Source organism: Centroberyx gerrardi, chromosome 24 (genome assembly GCF_048128805.1).
Source record: "Centroberyx gerrardi isolate f3 chromosome 24, fCenGer3.hap1.cur.20231027, whole genome shotgun sequence".
Lineage (NCBI taxonomy): Eukaryota > Metazoa > Chordata > Actinopteri > Beryciformes > Berycidae > Centroberyx > Centroberyx gerrardi.
This window is the reverse complement of record NC_136020.1, coordinates 23,070,072-23,088,873: the sequence shown is the minus strand read 5'-3', so window position 1 is coordinate 23,088,873 and position 18,802 is coordinate 23,070,072. Positions and strand designations below refer to the sequence as shown.

Here is an 18,802-nt window from a genome sequence, read left to right as displayed (position 1 = left end):
TGAGATTTTAGACTTAATTGCAAATGTGTCGCACAATATGTTTTACTCATGCAGCAAAAGAGGCTTCAAGGATTTCAGAAAGTTTATCAGATTGGCAAATTTCGGTCTGGAAACCTTGCCGCAAAGATTTTATCCACACGGTTTTTAATGGAACGCCTTGGATGCTAGATCACAGCATGTCCAGCCTTTGACGTAAAACAATAAAACACAATGTTTGTCCGGTCTTTTTTAACACACTAGCAAAACGGTCTTTGGGATTTTTAAAAAGCTTGACCAAATCCAATTATGGCTGGGATTAGATTTTTCAATCTCCAGCACTTCTACAATTTCTCTCCAAGAATGGGAAGAGATACTTTCTGTAGTCTTTGGAGCTGGGGTCGCGTGGCGATATTTTCTGACTTGCTCAGCCAGTCAATTTCCTCAAACTGCTCCATGCTTGGATTGATTACATTTGAACGGATGTGTGACCGGAAATGCCTCACTCCTCATGCTTCGTCGAACTCCGGTCTCCCGCTTCATACACTGCAGGCCACATGACCCATAAAGTGGCGAACAGATCATAGACCGACCAACAATACCATCCATAGAGCCCCTGCTGTCACGGGGCTAAAAATACCTTTTTGAGGATCTGCTGCTGCACTTTTATTGTGAAATATTGAATTATTCTCCATGCTTTCTCCCACTGTGTGTCATTAAAAAGGAAGACCAAACTGATGGCAGATGGCTCAGTGAGGCCCCCAGGCGGACAGCAGTGGTACAGCATCAATCCTGCTTAAATAAGTCATAGTTTCGGTTTCCAATTGTCAGAAATGAGAGTAAACCATCTGCCAGTGTTCAGTGTTTTAGTGGAAGTGGAAGGAAACCGAGCAAGAGCCTCAACATGACGGAGTCCGCGGTTATGAAATTCATCTGTGCCAATCAAGGATCAATCAACCTCGATGAACTGATGTTTATTGGCTGTTTTGGAGATTCCCAGGATGTGAGGGAGATTATCTCGAACCGGGAGAAGTTTGCTTGGTGTTCCTCCGGCGGGGAGCAGAAGGTGGTGGCCAAGACAGAAGTGCGACTGTGTAAAGCCAAAGACTGTCAGGGATGCAGCAGTTTACATCTGTGTAAAAGGTTCCTGCTGGGATCCTGTCAGTTCAGTGAGACGAGGTGAGTTACTGCCAAGTGTCAGTATTAGTTCCTATTAATAAACCTGGTAGGCGTAATGTTACAGTGAGTCATGTAACGGTCCAAGCCTCAAACTGGGCCTGCTGTTACTGTTGATGGGCAGGTAGGTTAAGGCCTTAACAGTTTTAAATTGTTACTTAAAGGGGCCCTACTGAAATTCACTTTTACTCTTTTTACATAAAAAGGTGATTGAAGCTGTTTAATGAAGACCTGAATATTTAATTTTGCTTGAATGATTTCAATTAAAATTAATCCATTTTCAAAAATCCATTTGTTGTTAAAGACCCCATCCCTGCATTTCATCATCTTGCAATGATCTCAGAAAGTTCTCTTGAGTTATCAGAGTAATAAAACGGCACTTAAGATGGCAGCGGGGGACTCCCCCGAGGGGAAGTGCTGAGGGGAAGTCAACAAGGGCAGGTTGAAACGATTAAGGAAACCCACAACAGCACAAGGAATTTGTGTTGTGATGCACAGTTGGTTTCACTACTGTTGACAAAATGTACTACTGTAAATTGCTTTGGACAAAAGCGTCTGCTAAATGATGTAATGTAATGTAATTTATATTTACACCTCCTGGTGCAAAGTAATGAGAGTTCATTTCATGGGAACATTAAAGGCAGTTTGGGATGTATGGTGCGTTCATGTGCTGGTGGGAAAGTCTGACATCCGGGACTTCCAAGTCGGCTGCTAAACAGCGTTGCATTCATGCGCTATTTTGTCAGAAAATCAAACCTGTAAAACAAATGATAATTATATAATTACCTTTATTTATGTAGCACTTTTCAAAACAAAGTTACAAAGTTACAATCAAGAAAACAATAAACAAACGTGGACGTCCTGCAGCTTAACAAGCTAGTTTAACAAACTTTATTTAAACAGATGTTAGTTATGATGGTTAGTCTGGCGAACAACAAACATAATAAAGCTGCATGTGTATAGAAGTGTTTTTTTTTTTGTGCGACTCTCCAACTTCATCCAAGTTTAAAAGGTGTTCATGTGAGTAGCACGTGAATGCATTATCAGTCTTCAAATTCAATCGATAAATTTATTTTTTATCTAAACTATGTGTATTTGCAAAATGTCTTTAAGAACATTATTCTCATCCTGAAGCGAATGAAAACTGAGTAATATGGGGCCTTTAATTTTAGGAGAGGATGCCACTTCTCCCATGATCTGAAGTCTGCGCATAATGTGACGATACTGAGAGAGCATGAGCTGGAGGATCTGGAGCTGAAGGAGCTGTGCACACTGCTGCTGCAGAACGACAACTACTTCCTGCCTCCTGTAAGTACCAGACTGGAAAGAGGATCAAGAGGGAGGGGGGATTCAAATCCAATTGATTGATTGGGAAAGGGCTAACCTCACATAGCCACACCTCCAGCTCAAACAACAGTCTGGAGAAATTTAAACCCAGTTGTTGGTTAGAAAAGTGCGGTGACACTGTGGGCTGTCATCATTCAAACCAGTCAGATTTGGCTCGGGTGAAGCCTGCCGCTGGTGTGCGAGTTTGAAACAGGATTCTCCCACAATGCCTCAGGAAACAGCTCTTCTGGTTTGTTTTTATTCCTGGCTAGAACAAGCTTCCGTTGTTAGTTTAGCTACAACGCAGGCTACTTTGCGGATTCAATTTCAATATACAGACTCTTTGGGTAAACTAAACAAGCAAGATAAAAATAGATGACAATTTTGTGGGGCTAATAGCCGCTGCACATCGTTTAAACCTCGCCTTTGTAAATTTTTTTTTGGCTAGTTAGCTAACTGTAGCAACTGTAGCTAACTGTAGTAAACAAGTGAGCAGCAGTGCCAGGCTCCGCCCATAGCTCCACCCTAGTGAAATTTGACTGACTGGTTTGAAAGATGACGAAAGCCCACAGTGTTGCCACTCTTTCCTAACCAACTATTGGGTTTAAATTTCTCCAGACCTCTGTTGTTTGAGGGAAAACCAGGCTGGCTTCAGGAATGGTCAATCTTGTGCCACACTCAGGATTATCATCGAGCAATCCCGTCTATGTCAATTTCATAGAGACATTTGGCAGTGTGGATCGTGAGATACTGTGGAAACTGATGCCGTACTATGGCATCCCGCCGAAATTCATCAGCATCATCAAGAGCACCTACCAAGGGATGCAATGTCGAGTTCTCCATGAAGGATGCCCATCAGAGGCCTTTGAGGTCCTGACCGGGGTGTGGCAGGGATGTTTGCTCTCGCCCTTCCTCTTCCTCCTCTGCATAGACTGGACCATGAACCAAGTAACCAACAACAGCAGAACCGGCATACAGTGGAGCCTGACCGAACAGCTAGACAATCTAGATTTTGCTGATGATTTAGCACTGCTGGCACACACTCACCAACAGATGCAAGACAAACAGACACGATCACCAACGCCAACCTGTGGGAACTCACCAAGCAAGAACCATTAGAACTTCAAATCAGGAGGAAGAAGTGGACCTGGATAGGCCACACACTCAGAAGACACAATAAATCAATCACCAAACAGGCTTTAACATGGAACCCACAAGGCAGGAGAAATAGAGGAAGATAGACCTAGAACCACCTGGAGAAGAAGCACAGAACAGGAGATCAAGGCTGAGGGGCTGTCATGGCAACAACTTGATCGAAGAGCACATGACTGGAGAGGATGGAGGGCTTTTGTCGATGGCCTATGTTCCTTAGGGAATACTAAGGCCTAACTGACTGTTGATTGAGCTGTCTGGCTACACAAGATTATATTGTTTCTAACCACCTTTTCCCATTTTTATCCATCTTAGATATGCCATGATTACAACAACGGTGATGGGCCGTACGGCCGGTGTCAGGACGGTGACGGCTGCACCAGGCTCCACATCTGTGAGAAACACCTGAAGGGAGTCTGTTCCTGCCCCAGGACTCATGACTTCAGTGATCCGCAGCCGATGAAAACCCTGCAGGGTAGAGGCGTGCCTGACCACCTCATTCGCTCCATGAAGTCTGTTTATATGAACAAAGAGGCTTTGAGGAGCGTTAACGCCACAGCTGCTAGCAGCGATGATGGACTGAACAGAGGACAAAGGCAAAGACCCAAGAACAGCGCAGAAGTTGCCAAAGGTAAATCCAGTAAGACTATTTTGAAAGCTTGTGGTAGGATAAGCTGTATTTCTGGGAATTAAAGGAATAAAAACAATGAAAATTTGTCATTATCTACTCACCCTCATGTCAGTTGAAACACCAGTTAAGTTTGTATGTCAGTATAGTATAGAGTTTCAGCTTTCTCCAAAACAAGTGGCTAGAGACAGTTTCTTAAGAGTTCCAAAAGTGTAAAAAATTACCATGAAAATTACTCCAGACAACATAATCCAAGTGTTCTGAAGCCAAACAATTGCACTTTGGGTCCAAAAGTATGATATTTACCTCATTACCTAGATTTTCCCCACTTGTTCTGCACGTCACCGACAGTCAGTATTGGAGGAAGCAAAATTGCCTTCAAATGCTGTCGGAAATATTATAATTACGAGTAGAGCGTGCTTGAACAATCCAATAAAGTGATAAATACAAGGGTTAGTCAAATCTTACATACCCAAGATGTCAAGATGTGACATTCTCACTCTTTGTTTAACTTTTAGGTGTCACACATATACACCAACCTTTAGCCAATAAACATATTAAATTATCAATTACAAAACTTCATTCTGCCGTTGCAGCACAAAGTAGCTCTGTCTTGGTTTCTAAAATAGTCACAAAAAAGCTACTTTTGTTTCATGGTCCATTTTTAAAATTGAAAGTACTTGAATATGCAACAGGTTGTTTTTATGACTTTGAAACTTGGAAGTATGAGCATACAAGGAGCATATGAAGACACCAAGACATCCACCAGATTGCGGTAGAGCAACCAGAGCTCTGTGAGTGGGGAAAATCAAGGTGATAATGAGGTAAATATCAGAGTTTTGGACCCAAAGTGCAATCGTTTGGCTTCAGAACACTTGCATTATGCTATTTGGAGTAATGTTATGGTCATTTTTTGACCTTTTTGGAACTCTAAAGAAGCGGTCTCCAGCCACTTGTGTTGTTTTGGAGAAAGCTGAAGTGGAGCTGCGCCATCTAACTCGCTGTGTGTTAAGTGGACATACAAACAGTGTTTCGACTGACATGAGAGTGAGTAGATAATGACAACATTTTCAATTTTGGGTGAACTGTTTCTTTAAAGTGGTAGATCAGTGATTTTGAATCACTGTTGTGTTAAATCAATCAGTGATAGAGAGTGGCAAACCAGATATTTATTTATGAAAACATCGGAGATTATTACTTCATGTTGTATTTTTGTTTGTTTCTATTAGATAAAACGGAGATATGCTTGTACTTCATCAAGGGACAATGTATACATGGCGGTGAGTAATCAATTGTAGATGATAGTTTGAGCTGGTTTTATATGAGAAAAAATAATCATCCAATCAATTTGATCATGGTATTATCATTCTCTTTTTTATACAAACTTTATTACTGATGTGTTTGGTCATACTCTTCTCAGAACGGTGTTTTAAAGCCCATGAGAAGCTGCCGTACAGATGGCAGGTCAGACAGGGACAACAGTGGACCGCTCTGCCTGACAACGAGGAGATCGAGAAGGACTACTGTGATCCTGCAAAGACATACAGGTACACTCTGCTGGCATTCACTGAGATTACTGTGTCACATGTTGATCTGCCAATTAGGGTTCGACTGATATGGTTTTTGAAGGCTGATGCTGATACTTTTGGATTGAAGCTGCCGATATTTAGTGATATTCAATATCTTAAAAAAATCTCCAAAAAATTCAGAAGTAGTTAAAGTTTCCCTCTGGATTATCTGCTTGTCAGGGTGGAAAAGCCTCTGAAACAGCATTTAGACCATCATGGGACACTAAAACTCAACACTGAAACCCAGACTAATGTCATTCTTTTCAGGTTAGCACCCTGAAGCTGCTGAGTAAATTCAGATCCTCACCTCCATTACATCAGCATGAGACGACAATGAATGGCTGATCCAATTTCTATTAAAGGTCCCATATGGTGTAAAACAGGATTCCCCTTGCCTCTTTGATTATAAAGGAGTTGGATGTGCTATCTAAACATGGTGAAAGTATCAAAACTAAATCTAAACGAGCCGTTTGGACTTCCGTAACTTTGTGGCGTCACAAAGGTTCGCTCATTATCATTTTTGTAAGAAATGAAAACGGTGCCATTTCTCCATTGATTCAAGCCACCATACTATAGTATTGAATGTGTGTACTTAACTTATGGTAACTTATGTTATGGACAAGTTATGGACATACAATGTAACTTTTTCTCCACACTGGGATAAAGAAGGTATCTGTATTCCCCTTGTCCGTCATTAAAATCTAACAACTCAGGGAAATTGTATTCCCTTTTCATAATCTCACTATCTTAAATTGCTCTTTTTAACCTCTAGTGAATTGTCTCGGAGCCCCAAATAGTTGGGATAAAGTCTTACTAGTTAAATCATTGTGAAATGTTACTTGATGCAACATTTCTTGCTCCCTTTTCTGCAGTAGTCGCAGCCAAACTGTATGTTTCGACACGATGACCTGCGGACCGAACAAAGTACGCCGACTCTCCACCGCTTCCTCTGTACTCCATCCGACCTTCGTTCTCACCACCGTGTGGGTTTGGTACTGGGAGGACGAGTTCGGAAACTGGAACCTGTACGCTTCAGCTGTGAGTCCACAATCAGAGTCACTTTATTCGCTGAGAAAAAATAATGTACAGGATTTGTCTTGGAACATAGACACATTGACAGCTCACACAGTGACATGAGGAAATGCCGTTGAACATGACCAAGGGACGAGAATCCGCACTCAATATCAGAATGAGAAATTCAAATTTAGGTAGTTCAGATACAATCTCTGCTGGTACTAATCTCTGTCTATACCTCTCATCTGGCTGCAGATTGGTCAGTTGCTCTTTCAGTTGTCTCCAGAGGTAAAAATGGGCTTTACTTGCTTTATTTGACCTGCGTTGCAGACCGGTGGACGCCTTGGAGCAAACATGAGCAGTGCAGAACTGGAGCAGAAGTTCCTGAACGATGAGAAGGATGTGGTGGAGTTCAAAGCCGGTTCGCAGACGTATTCACTCAGTTTCCAGGGTAAGCAAGGATTCAAATATTCAAATGACCTATTACCTTACCTTATTAAAGTATTTTCTGATGAAGTAATCATAATAATATGCCTTCTTTTTCAGACATGATACAAACAAATAAGCAGTACGGCACTAAGAAGGTGGTGAGAAGACGGCCTGTGTTTGTCTCCTCAGCTGATGTCCAAACAAATAAATTTAGGTACTGCTGATTACTCCTGACAGTTCAAATACACTGCGTACATTTGTCCTATGTATTTTTAACAGCTTAACAAAACATGTTCATTGAATATTTGTAGGAGATGGAAGCGCTAACCCCGGCAGTGCTAGTGCCTTGCTCATCAATTTCCCTTCTGTCTGCAGAAAGCCTGTGGGTAATCTATCAAATTTCAAAGCTGTACCAGCACACTGGGACAAGACACAGGTTCCTGAAACTGGATTCAAGGTAATGTATTACACACTTTAAATAACTGTAACTTCAAAGTGCAACTTGTTAAGAAAAGCCACCTTTGGACTCCTAAACAGTATCTACTGTCGCAGAGTCTCCAGAAGTTTAGGGGATCCTGCCAATGTTGTTGAGTCTCTCTGCTGCTTCAGACCTGCTTAGATTGTTGTTCACTGCACAGATTGTTGTTAAATGCGATCTTGAATTTCTGCATATTTATCTTCCTCTGCTCAGAAGATGCCCATAACTCCACTAAATATCCTGCTGACAGGCAACTCTGTCACTCTAAAGCCACAATCCATCAATGCAACCTGAGAATTGTCTACTTTGTTAATAGAAATAGCTTCCGTATTCCTTTCAGGCACTAATATTGATAACTGACAGCAAAGTGTTTGCATTGGAGCTGATGGGCATAAACTTACTTTTGATTTCTATCATGTAAAAAGTCGGCACCATCCAGCAAACCAGCTACCAGTCACATTTGAATGAATATGAAATAGTAGAGACTTCACCTCAAATTACAGCAACAAAGCCATGCAATCGGAAATTGATTCTAGACAATGTTGGGGGAATTGAGCCAGAAAGCAAAAAACATTTTTTTGCAGAGTACCGTCTCGTCCATCCTATGTCTTATTAGCTGGTGTTGAACAGTCGTACTCTACTCATGTTCCTATAATCATTAAGATAGACATTTAAAAAATATAATAACTGTCCTCCTCTGTGTTGTGTGTCTCTCCCAGCGAGTCTCCCTCCAGAGCTCCTCAGCGGAGTATCAGGAGATTGAAAGCCTGTTTCGTAATACCATGAGAGACTTTGACATTGTCCAGATAGAGAGGATTCAGAACAAAGCACTGTGGGAAGTCTTTGAATGGTATGTCTTTAAAAGCAACATACTGTATGCCGAAATGTCACTTTCACCTGACTGCTGTTATGTGCTACCTCAGATAGAGGTCTTGTGATGTGTAGCACCCATCTTATCACAGAACTTGAATGGATAGAATGGTCGTTCCGGGGCGCCCCGGTGGCTCACTGAGTAGAGCGCGTACCATATAAGGCTCAGTCCTTCCCGCAGCGACCCGGGTTTGAATCCAGCCCGCGGTCATTTGCTGCATGACCTCCCCTCTCTCTCTCTCCCATACCTTCCTGTCTCTCTCTCACACTATCTCTGTCAAATAAAGCATAAAATGCCTAAAAAATTAATCTTTAGAATGGTCATTCCCATTCAAATCAACATTCCAGGATGGTTCGAGCGGCGTCCATTTTTATGTGAACCGTTGGGCTAGTTTCCATATAAACCAACTTACAGCAAGTTGCCAGGTGAGAGGTCTTGCAGCAAGAACCAAAGCAGCTTCTCTGTCTCCTTCCTGCCTTGGATTGCTAACATGCTAATGTTGCCTAGAACAGTGGTTCTCAACGTGAAGTCCGGGGACCACCAGGGGTCCTTGAGGGGGTTCCAGAGGGTCCCCAGCAAATTGATGAAGTGTTAAACTTCACCATTATTTCATTTACAAGAAGTTAACACAATTAGAGAATGTAGAATAATGACTATTTTGATCATAGTTTCACTGTTATCTTGCTACAATACAGATAGTTATAGAACTCTGGACAAAATCATATCTAATCATAAAATATTCTCAGATTTTCTCGAGAGACAAAATCTCATCAAATGGGTTCCGTTGCCCTGATGTGGACTAAATTAGGGGTCCTTGATATGAAAAAGGTTGAGAATCACTGGACTAGAAGAGCTAGAGAGAGAAGTACAGTGTTTGATAAAGCTATGTTAGCCTTGTCGCTAATGTTAGCGTTCAGTTGAGTTGTGACAGTTTGTCACAAAAAAATTCGGTCATTATCTACTCATTCTCATGCCAGTACAAACTCGGGTGAGTGTTTTTTCTTCATACAACTTACCTGGAGTTCTCCAAGCTCGCTGCGGGAGGAGCTTCTTCCAAACAATTGCAGTGAATGGGGAGCAGGACGTGCTGCTTCAAAAAGGGCAACAAATGTCCATAAAATTACTCCATAAAGCTCGTGTAGTATAATCCAAGCCTTCTGACGCCTGACAATCGCTCTATGATTATTATTATTTCATGCAAATCGAGTCGATCGGCATTGCATTTACTTCCGCATTACCAAACCTCACGAGGCCACAGTGGCCGTGCAAGGTTTGTGTGTACGACAGTGCGCGACCTGCATCTCTAGTGCGATCGTTGTATACGTTGTTTGAAGAAAAAACGCTGACCTGAGTTTGTACTGGTATGAGAATGAGTAGATAATGACCGAATTTTAATTTTTGGGTGAACTATTCCTTTAATGACCAGACTTGTGTTGTCACCATAGCAATTAACCCTTCAAATTCTATAATCACCATTTTATGCTGTAGCCTACTAGCCAAATTACCATGGCAAAAAGTAGAAGGACCGTTCTATCCATTCAAGTTCTGTGGTTCTAACTGATAAATCTGCTGCATTTACATAGCTAACCATACCATCTGGTGACCAGATAACCATCACTGTCTTGTTGTTAACACATCTGATTAGCACACTAGCTAAGTATCTAGTAGCAGCTAACGTTAATAGTGCCTAGTAGTTGAATGTTAGCATTAACTTTGGTTGCAATTTGCTAAATGAGCCTGCTGGCTAGTTAGCTAGCTAACAGTTTGTTCAGGTTAAGTGAGCTGACTCTTCTCAAGCTACAACTCAAAGTGTTTTGAGACTAGGGCTAAAGACAAGACAGTTTACTGTGTCACAGTAACCTACATTTGGAAACAAATCCACCTTATCACACTATTCAATTTTACTTAGAATGTTACTGAATGGATGTACAGCTACATCACACTTTTTCAGCTAGCTCTTTTTTTCTAGCCTGGCTGTTATATATTTCGACATTATTTGTGCAGAGCCAATTCTCCAGTGGACCTCCATTATGGAGACAGATGTAATTGCTAGGAAATTTATGATGCAACAAAGTCTCTCTGCTCGCTGGTAACTGTACCAGGATATTGACCACATGCTCTTTAGGTTTCTAATTTCGCTTTTTTCCTGATTAACAGGCAAAAGGATCGGATGAAGAAGAACAACAGTGGGCGAAATGTGACAGAAAGAAAACTTTTCCATGGTACGGACTCTAAACATGTAGACGCCATCTGTCTTGACAACTTTGACTGGAGAATCTGTGGGACTCATGGAACCGCCTTCGGGAAAGGTGAGTTGAACAAATATATTGCCCATGCTTATTGTGTCAGTAATAAATTATGTGCAGTTGTGCTGTTTCATATAAGTCATAAATTAATACATTGATAAGTAGTTAATTAAACTCTGAGAGAATGGAAAACCAACACATTTAATCTGTGTTTGCACTGCAGAAAATATCAATCTTAACACTTAATCTAGTCTCACGCTCAATCTGCAAATCTTTTTTATACTAATTTAACAGAAAATTCTGCCGGTGAGGTAATTCCACCTTTCCAATGTGGTTTATGGTAATTTAGGGATTTTCTAGATACAAGTCATCATCTTAAAACAAGGAAGAATAAGGCTGATCATTCCAGTAGTATCAAGAAAATGGCACTTAATCCAAGTAAAAAAACAGTTGATTTGCATTGGTAACAAGTTGAATTATCTCACCTGAAAATGGATATTTTTGCAGCGCAGGGGGTCCCTAGCACAATGAAAAGTAGTCTACTTTCACTATTACTGTTATTTCAGCCACTACAACTTAATATAATGACAGAATGTGACTACTTTGATCACAGATTTTACTCGACTTCATTCTCATCTATCATTTGAGCAGTTAACATGGATATTCTTTGCAGTGTGTAATGTGGAAGGTGAATACTGCTTGGTGACAACATTAAGGTGAGCAGATGTTTTAGAGCAAATTAGGGGACATTTTTGACTCACGTGGTCGATTAAAATAAGAAAAGAGAGGGCATAGAGGGAAATCTGGGGACATTTCCGGGGACAGTGCCAGTCCGGGACGAAGCACCAAATCCAGGGACTGTCCCAGCAAAACGGGGACATCTGGTCTCCCTAGACAATGTCAAAACAATGTCTTCTCTTTCTCTCTCCAATTTCAGGGAGTTACTTTGCCAGGGATGCCGAGTACTCCCACCACTACACCGGTCAGTCCGACGTCAGATCCATGTTTGTCTCGCGGGTCCTGGTGGGCGACTTCACCCAAGGATCCTACGACTACCTCCGCCCTCCCTCCAAGGACGGCGGGGAGATGTGCTTCTATGACAGCTGTGTGGACGACATCAGAAATCCCTCCATCTTTGTCGTGTTCGAGAAGCACCAGATCTACCCCGAGTACCTGCTCCATTACAAGGAGAAGACCTCAAACCTCTTCCATTGGTACTATGGTGCAGCATCGATACCAGCACCAGTTCCCCCACTTAGCAGACCATATCCCACACTTTGTACACCAGTTCCCCGACCTAGCACACCAGTTCCTCCTCCTGTCTCACAGTATTGCCCACATAGCGCACCAGTTTCCACACCCATCAAACCAGTTCCCTCACTTAGCACACCAGTTTCCACACCCGTCAAACCAGTGCCCTCACCACACACACCAGTTTCCACACCCGTCAAACCTATTCTTTCAACTAGTGCACCAGTTTACACTCCTACCTCACAGTATCACCCACCTTGTGCACCAATTTCCACACCCATCAAACCAGTTCCCTCACCTAGGCCACCAGTTTTCACACTCGCCAAACCAGTTCCTTCACCTCACACACCAGTTTCCACATCCGTCAAACCAGTTCCCTTAGCTCACACACCAGTTTCCACACTTAACAAACGAGTTCCCGCACTTAGAACACTATTTTCCACACCCATCAAACCAGTTCCCTCACCTAGGCCACCAGTTTTTACACTCGCCAAACCAGTTCCTTCACCTCACACACCAGTTTCCACACCCGTCAAACCAGTTACCTCGCCTAGGGCACCAATTTCCACACTTATGAAACCAGTTCCCTCACTTAGCACACCAGTTTCCACACCTGTCAAACCATTTCCCTCACCTCACAAGCCAGTTCCCTCACCTCACAAGCCAGTTCCCTCACCTCACAAACCAGTTCCCTCACCTCACACACCAGTTTCCACACCCGTCAAACCAGTTCTCTCAAATAGCGCATCAATTTCCACTTCTACCTCACAGTATCACCCATGTAGCGCACCAGTTTCCACACTCGTCAAACCAGTTCCCTCACCTCACACACCAGTTTCCGCACTTAGGACACTATTTTCCACACCCATCAAACCAGTTCCCTCATCTAGCACACCAGTTTCCACACTCATCAAACCAGTTCCCTCACCTGGCACACCAGTTTTCACACTCGCCAAACCAGTTCCTTCACCTCACATACCAGTTTCCACATCCGTCAAACCAGTTCCCTCACCTCACACACCAGTTCCCACACTTAACAAACGAGTTCCCGCACTTAGAACACTATTTTCCACACCCATCAAACCAGTTCCCTCACCTCACACACCAGTTTCCGCACTTAGAACACTATTTTCCACACCCATCAAACCAGTTCCCTCACCTAGGCCACCAGTTTTTACACTCGCCAAACCAGTTCCTTCACCTCACACACCAGTTTCCACACCCGTCAAACCAGTTACCTCGCCTAGGGCACCAATTTCCACACTTATGAAACCAGTTCCCTCACTTAGCACACCAGTTTCCACACCTGTCAAACCATTTCCCTCACCTCACAAGCCAGTTCCCTCACCTCACAAGCCAGTTCCCTCACCTCACAAACCAGTTCCCTCACCTCACACACCAGTTTCCACACCCGTCAAACCAGTTCTCTCAAATAGCGCATCAATTTCCACTTCTACCTCACAGTATCACCCATGTAGTGCACCAGTTTCCACACTCGTCAAACCAGTTCCCTCACCTCACACACCAGTTTCCGCACTTAGGACACTATTTTCCACACCCATCAAACCAGTTCCCTCATCTAGCACACCAGTTTCCACACTCATCAAACCAGTTCCCTCACCTGGCACACCAGTTTTCACACTCGCCAAACCAGTTCCTTCACCTCACACACCAGTTTCCACACCCATCAAACCAGTTCCCTCACCTAGCACATCAGTTTACACTCCTATTTCACAGTAATGCCCACCTAGCGCACCATTTCCTCACCAAGCCGGAGTACAGAGAAAGAATCCAAATGTGTAATTGTTCAAGATTGGATGAGAAGTGAGGTCACATGTTTAATGATAGATCGAGGTGGAAAGTGTGTAGTAATGGGAGGCATTTCAAATTCTGTTTTGTTTTTTTTGATTGCCAAGACACATTTCTTGAAATTATGCTCCATTTCCCATAACTGCACACTCATCTTCACAAACTTCAAACTTCCATGTCAAAACCAAACTCTCCACTCAAAACCATGTAATCTTACAACTAACTAAACCAAACTTTGCCTTCAGACATCACACAAAAGCCATCAAATACACATACACTACAAAACAGCCATTACACACTGGTGAGATCAATTCAAAACACTACCGTAAAAACCTGTTACTGCAATGAATAATGGCGCTTATGGTTTTCCCCCAGAACAACCTCTTTACATGATGAACACAATATAAAGACACAACACATGTATACATTTTCAAAATTTTTAATTCCTCAATGTACTGTAGTCAAATAAACTGAAATTGAGTGAAAAAGTAAATGTACTGTAAAAATATGCAACTGATAAAGAAGGTAGAATACAGTAAAATAATTTCCATGCATTTACCAATATAAACCAATGAAAAAAAAAGGTCCGGAATAGAGAGGCTACCGTGAAGCGCCTCAGATTCGGCTGCACTCTTTGCCCAGCTTCCCTCATTGACATCCCATGGACAAGGACATGGTCAACTAGAGTTGCACGAATCTCATCAGAAACTATTTGTCCCCTTGCCCTTGCCCTTGCCCTTGCCCTTGCCCTTGCCCTTGCCCTTGCCCTTGCACCTCCTCTCCTATGTCCTCTTCCTCTACCTTCAGGTCTTTGTGGATCCATTGTTCCAAAACAAGTGAACTGACCCATGGCCCTTTTATCTATCTATCCTGAGGTTCTGATTGGTGTGTGATCAATTTTGACTCTTAGTGTTTGCACCTGGGGAATTGTGTGTTAATTGGGTTCGAGCTGTGATGACTTGAGTTAATGATATTGAATGCCAGTGCTTTCTAAATGAGCACATGGTGCAGCCAGTGATATATGAAGGGATTTGTGTGTAGAGTTTTTCACAAAAAGTTCAACAAATCTGAATCATGTGTGGAAACAGGGGAATAGTGTTTATAGTTTTGGGAAATGGGTCTGTCTGGGTCTTGGTAGATGGCGTCATGGTTTAGGATGTTTAGTTAATAGGCCCAGTTATAGTGTGTAAACGATCGAGAAAAACTGTAATAAGCAACATTTACCAAGTGCAATATGGCGTTTGACTGGGCTTGAATTACATGTAATGCTTTGACATGTGGGTGATTCAGTTTTAGCGGGTGACATGATTGAAGGTAGCAATGTCATGTAAGAAAAACCAAATCATGTATATTTGACATGACAGAAAATGTCACTTAAAACGTTAATTCCCAGCGTGGTTGTTGATGGAAGATAAAATAACTCAAGCTTTACATACAATATAAAACACAATAAAAACAATTGAATATGAAAAAAAAAAACAAGAAAGATTACTGATAGGTTACCACAAGAGCTGGCCAATCAATAAATCATGTGGTTTACAGCAGTTATAAGCACAAGAATGTATATTGTTGGTTGAAACTAACTAACTAATAAAACCTATGCATTGATTTGTAATAAAACCTATGCATTAATTTGTGCTATACCTAGGCATTGATCTGTACTAAACAAAGGTATTGATTTGTACTAAACTTAAAAGAGGGGTGAACTGTATTCTGGAGATAAAAAAGGGGGATAAACTGGTCACAGTCCTGTAATGGAACCGCCATCCAGGTCAAAGTGACATTTTCCCTATGTTCCTATGTCTGTCAAAAATGAACAAAAACTTTAATCACCCTGCCGATGACTTTTTCTAAACTTGTATTTTATACCAACCCATGGTCCTGTAGGTGAGAATTGTTTTTGTACTTTTTGGGTATGTTACTTTATCCAGTGATTTTATCTGCTTTGCAAAACAATATTTTTTTTTTCCACAATTCACTTTAGAGACTTCAGAAAGCATGGCTGTTTTATTTTGGTTGGGCTACCTTAAAAACCTAAGACCTTTTTGAGGATTTGCTGCTGCAAGGAGAGATTCTATGTGAAATCTTAATTGAAAATCCTTAATCTTGTCCCTGATTTGTTATTCTCCATGCTTTCTCCCACCGTGTGTCAAGGAAGACCAAACTGTCCTGTAAATTATACATGAAGGTAAATGGCTCAGTGAGGCCCCCAGGCGGACAGCAGAAGTACAGCATCAGGTCAATAAGTTATACTTTCGATTTCTAATAATCAGAAATGACAGTAAACCGTCTGTCGGTGCCTCAGTCTGCTGTTTGACTGGAAGTGGAAGGAAGCAAGAGCCTCAACATGACAGAGTCTGCGGTTATGAAATTCATCTGCGCCAATCAAGGATCAATCAGCATCGATGAACTGGTGTTTATCAGCTGTTTTGGAGATTCCCAGGATGTGAGGGAGATTATCTCGAACCGGGAGAAGTTTGCTTGGTGTTCCTCCGGCGGGGAGCAGAAGGTGGTGGCCAAGACAGAAGTGCGACTGTGTAAAGCCAAAGACTGTCAGGGATGCAGCAGTTTACATCTGTGTAAAAGGTTCCTGCTGGGATCCTGTCAGTTCAGTCAGACGAGGTGAGTTACTGCCAAGTGTCAGTATTAGTTCCTATTAATAAACATGTCAGGCCTGCAGTGTGTCATGTGACAAGCCTCAAACTAGGTCTGTTTGTAGTTACTGTTGATGGGCAGGTAAGGCCTGTGTCTTTTAGGAAATTGCTCATAAGGTTAACAGTAGTAAATTGTTAATTAAAGGGGCCCTATACTGAAATTCACTTTTACTCTTTTGACATAAAAAAGTGATTAAAGCTGTTTAATGAAGACCTGAACATTTTATTTTGCTTGAGTGGTTTCAGTTAAAGTTACTGCATTTTCAAAAATCGATTTGTTGTTAAAGACCCTATGAAATCCCATCTTTAACTTACTTGATTGACTTTACGTCAGTACGTGGAGCTTTTCATTCCTGTATTGACCAGGAACAGGATAAATAAGATGTACTCAACTCAATCTGCAAACCCATCGAATTTGATATGTATACCTCTTCACTCAAAATCGGTTTCACGCCGTGTCAAAACTTCAAAATTAGGTTTACTAAATGTTAGGTCAGTAACAAACAAATCATTTTTAATTAATGATCTTATTGTTAATTATAAACTTGAATTCATGTTATTAACAGAAACTTGGTTTGATGAAAATAGCAATGCTACATTTATTGAAGCATGTCTTCCAAATTAGAACTTTTATCAGTTAGACAGGGCAGACCAGGGGTGGAATAGCCGCTATCTACTCAGATCAGTTTAACTGTACAAAGGTTGACTTAGGAGTTCTCGTCTTTTGAATATCTGGCATTTGTCCTCAAGGCTGAAGCTCCAGTAGGGGAGGGCGGGGTAAGATGAGCAAGTTTTTACTGAAAACGTTATCTTGGCAAGGAAAAATTGGACAGAACTAAAATAAATGCTTCCACTGATATTTCAGGATGTTTCGTTTCAAATGAACTTGGAAGAATGCAGCTAAACTAAAGATTAATGAAAATACAACTCCTTAAAAAAAATGTGGTCCTTTGGTTCAATTTGCCGCAGGGTGGGGAGTCTGGATAAATAAATTATTTCTATGTCAAATGAGATTGAAGATAATGTTGTCACTTTAAAACATCTTTATTAAAACTATTTTTTTGGCTTATTTTTTCAATAGTTTCTCTCATAACATTAATAGTGAACTAGAACAGCAGTAAAATGTTCTTGCATGCCAAGATTACTTTATATCTCGGAATTCTGACTTTTTTTTTTTTTTTTTATGATCTGAGTTTATATTTCGGAATTCTGACTTTTTTTTTTATGATTCTGAGTTTATATTTCGGAATTCTGACTTTTTTTTTATGATTCTGAGTTTATTTTTTGGAATTCTGACTTTTTTTATGATTCTGAGTTTATATTTCGGAATTCTGACTTTTTTTTTTTTATGATTCTGAGTTTATATTTCGGAATTCTGGCTTTTGTTTCTCACAAAAAAAAGCTTGAATTCCGAGATATAAAGTCAGAATGGTATCTATTGAAGAGGGTTTTCATTAGTGTTTCAAACTCTGCTCTGAAAATCATCAATACATCATTTGAGACTGGGGTTTTTCCTGATGCCTTTTAAGGTATTTTTTTTAAGGTGCATTGTGAAAAACACCTTTTTCCTTGCCCATACACATATACTTTGGTCATCCTTCAACCTAACAACCCGGAGAACATGAAATGAGAATGCCTCCCGTATTTATCCCGTTGTTGCCGTAGCCTCCTTCCTGTGAAAACGTGCTTCTACGAGCCATTTTGATTTGAAGCCCCGTGTGGCGTCACAAGGGGAGCGATTTGCATACGGCCACCTCCGAGGTGAATAACCACTCCCACTCCACCTCTACACCTTTCTACAGTGTTGGCAGTCATTGTTTGACTTCGCGATTACAGACTGGAAAATGTCAAAGGCAACAGCAAAGCACACTAAATGTTCCGTTGTTGGCTGCAAGGATGAACACAAACCTCTACATTCACTCCCAGCATCGGAGGATAAAAAGAATACGGAACGGAACGTGTCGTTGAGTCCAAATTTGTTTGTGCTAACCACTTTGCCTCAGAATGCTTCGTAAAGAGGGTCAGTGCCAGGATTTGCATCAAAACTAACTAAAACTAACCCTTAAAGATGGATCATTCCCAACTGGACGTGACCCAACAGCGAACATGCAATCGGTAAGTGTCGCTACTTTGTGATAATATTTACACTTTATTCCAATTACAGTCAACATTTTTTTCTTGTTTGTTTTTTTTATACAGAATATCGTGTTTTATTGCTAAATCA

The 18,802-nt window shown here is 41.4% G+C and overlaps 1 protein-coding gene across 1 annotated transcript in view; it reads left to right on the top strand.

Moving 5' to 3' along the window:
- Positions 1 to 857: 857 nt before the first annotated feature.
- LOC139912715 (protein mono-ADP-ribosyltransferase PARP12-like) overlaps positions 858 to 18,802 on the top strand; it is a 38,096-nt gene continuing 20,151 nt past the window's right edge. The window contains exons 1-11 of the mRNA XM_078281932.1: positions 858 to 1,155; positions 2,325 to 2,460; positions 3,946 to 4,261; positions 5,488 to 5,538; positions 5,679 to 5,805; positions 6,699 to 6,864; positions 7,171 to 7,291; positions 7,387 to 7,483; positions 7,645 to 7,726; positions 8,467 to 8,597; positions 10,776 to 10,927. Coding sequence (XP_078138058.1) covers positions 881 to 1,155; positions 2,325 to 2,460; positions 3,946 to 4,261; positions 5,488 to 5,538; positions 5,679 to 5,805; positions 6,699 to 6,864; positions 7,171 to 7,291; positions 7,387 to 7,483; positions 7,645 to 7,726; positions 8,467 to 8,597; positions 10,776 to 10,927 — 1,654 coding nt within the window. The 5' untranslated portion in view covers positions 858 to 880. The remainder of the gene's footprint in view (positions 1,156 to 2,324; positions 2,461 to 3,945; positions 4,262 to 5,487; positions 5,539 to 5,678; positions 5,806 to 6,698; positions 6,865 to 7,170; positions 7,292 to 7,386; positions 7,484 to 7,644; positions 7,727 to 8,466; positions 8,598 to 10,775; positions 10,928 to 18,802) is intronic.